Genomic DNA, 2,243 nt, shown 5'->3' with positions numbered 1-2,243 from the left:
GTCTGTCTTCCTTCCATAACATGTGGATTGCTAAGAGTGAATATGATGAGGCTGGTCCAAGCATTGTCCACAGAAAGTGCTTCTAAAGTGTTTATTAGTTTGTACTAGTACGGAGTGTTTGTTGTGATTCGCTACGAATGGCTTCTAATCCTCTTGTGGATATTCCTTTTGATCCGACTGGGTTTGAATTGATCGCCCAAGGTGCCGAGGGAGTTGGAGGTGTAGAGCTATCTTATTCGTAGAGATTGTATAAAGGAACATTTTTAGGACAGAAAGTACTTGTAAAAGAGCGAATCAAGAAGGAGTATCGTCATCCTTCTCTCGATGCTTCTATTCGTACTAAACGATTAGTTCAAGTAGATTTGTATCATTGAATTAAGTGAAGGAAGCGCGAAGTATGGTTCGTTGTCTGAAAGCAGGAATCAAGACTCCTGTTCTTCGATATGTGGACATGAACCGTTATTGTGTAATCATGAGTTACATTGAAGGTTATACCGTTCGAGATTACATCAACAAATCCTTGTATTCATCTGGTTTTATATTATTAATATGTTTACAATTAGAAGAGGAACTGAATCGTTATTGCTTCAAAATTGGGGAGACTGTAGCTCGCTTACATAATCATAATCTAATCCATGGAGATCTTACGACATCCAACTTTATGATCGAGGAAGGAACAGGGGATTTAGTAGTGATTGATTTCGGATTGACCTCTGTAAGTACAAGTGCAGAAGATATGGGAGTTGATTTGTATGTACTAGAGCGAGCTTTCATTTCTACACATGTTCAAGCAAAGGATTTGGTAGAAATGAGAAGCGCTAGTTATTGATAGTTTCAGCATGTATTGGAAGGTTATTCGTCGCTAATAAATCATACGAAAGAGACATTGGATGCATTTAACAAAGTGCGAGCGCGTGGAAGGAAGCGATTAGCTTTTGGATATAATGTTTGTTAAAGATGTTCGTTCTGAGGAAGTTGTGTCATACCATATTCAAGAAACAAGCCAAATGACTAGACATATTCCCATAGTTTCTTAATCTCCTCAGTACCACTCTTCTCAATGAATGCAAAATAATCTTCCTTTGGTGTGTAGTCCCATATCCATCGTCGATTCTGCAATAATGAAGTCATCATCTCTCGATAATTACCCTCTGAGAAAGCATAGAGATATTGTCGTTGAGGTGTACTCATTGCTAACATTCATCCTATTCCTCCATTCTTACGATCGATGATTTCATACTTCTCCAACATGTCTACGAGCTTCTCTACAGTTTCATAATCACAATTTCCTATTGTCATGTTGTGTTTTGGACCCAAACGTACCACATCATCGAAGTTTATCTATCTCTCATTCCCTTCTCTCAATCAGGACCATATGATCATATCGTCTTTCCAGAGCTCCTATCACAATTCCATTTCGCAACGTATTCTTCAGAGTACATATACGTCCATCACCAACAGCATCTTCAGCAGGCATCTCATTTACAGGTTCTCGTGGTTCATGAACTCTCACAACGGGATAAGGTTTATCTTGAGCTGGAGAATAATCAGCTTCATCAAAACAACGGAATAAGGAAGCCAAATACAATTTCCTCGCATGGATTCTAATGATTATTCTCGTTTATATTCTCCTACGGTTGATTCCGATATTCAAAGATAGAATAATCATACAATGCATTGTAATCATCGATAGCAATAAGAACAGGATATCTACTACTCATCAATACTCATCATCATTATACTCTTCACATAGTTCTAATTCATGTTTCACATATGCAGCCACTTCATAAGACTACTCTCATATCCCATTCCTATCCCTACATCACGAGCACTGTTCACACCATATAACACTAATTGATCCAGATTCATTGTATTGATTGCTCCAGAATCGATTGCCTGATCCATCAATCCTTCATCACTCACATACTGCTCCAAACTGAGACTTCGCCCAGAACAAGGATCGATCATACTTACACTTCAATGGAAGCGTCTTCAGCAAGTGACCTGATGTGACATGTAACTAGGATATCACTCTCTCTCTGTTCCTTACATCAAAAAGCAGCTTCTGACAGTGTTCTGGTTGAGCAAAGAAACCTCCTTCACGACGTGTCATTTCGATAACTTGATATCCTATGACTCACACTCTCTTGATATCAATACCTTGATGAGTCCAAATACGAGCAGAGGGAACAAACAGAGTAATCCAATTATTACGACGACAGTAGTAATACAACGTACGAAGA

General features: G+C 38.7%; 2 protein-coding genes across 2 annotated transcripts; one reads left to right on the top strand and one right to left on the bottom strand.

Moving 5' to 3' along the window:
• Positions 1-137: 137 nt before the first annotated feature.
• Positions 138-955, top strand: JH06_5331 (regulating kinase; the record flags this gene model as incomplete). The annotated part of the gene is given in 5 exon segments (XM_014669303.1): positions 138-212; positions 226-238; positions 268-356; positions 386-802; positions 833-955. 5 exon segments carry the CDS (start codon positions 138-140, stop codon positions 953-955), a joined length of 717 nt encoding a protein of 238 aa, XP_014524789.1.
• A 56-nt stretch (positions 956-1,011) lies between these two features.
• On the bottom strand, positions 1,012-2,113 carry JH06_5330 (hypothetical protein; the record flags this gene model as incomplete). The annotated part of the gene is made up of 7 exons (XM_014669302.1): positions 1,012-1,193; positions 1,224-1,341; positions 1,373-1,604; positions 1,636-1,713; positions 1,772-1,896; positions 1,928-2,020; positions 2,051-2,113. The coding sequence occupies 7 exons, from the start codon at positions 2,111-2,113 to the stop codon at positions 1,012-1,014; spliced, it is 891 nt and encodes a 296-aa protein (XP_014524788.1).
• Between the last annotated feature and the right edge of the window lie 130 nt (positions 2,114-2,243).

The sequence above is a fragment of the Blastocystis sp. subtype 4 genome (assembly GCF_000743755.1).
Source record: "Blastocystis sp. subtype 4 strain WR1 chromosome Unknown seqid_0697, whole genome shotgun sequence".
NCBI lineage: Eukaryota > Bigyra > Opalinata > Blastocystidae > Blastocystis > Blastocystis sp. subtype 4.
This window is presented reverse-complemented; position numbering and strand designations above follow the sequence as displayed.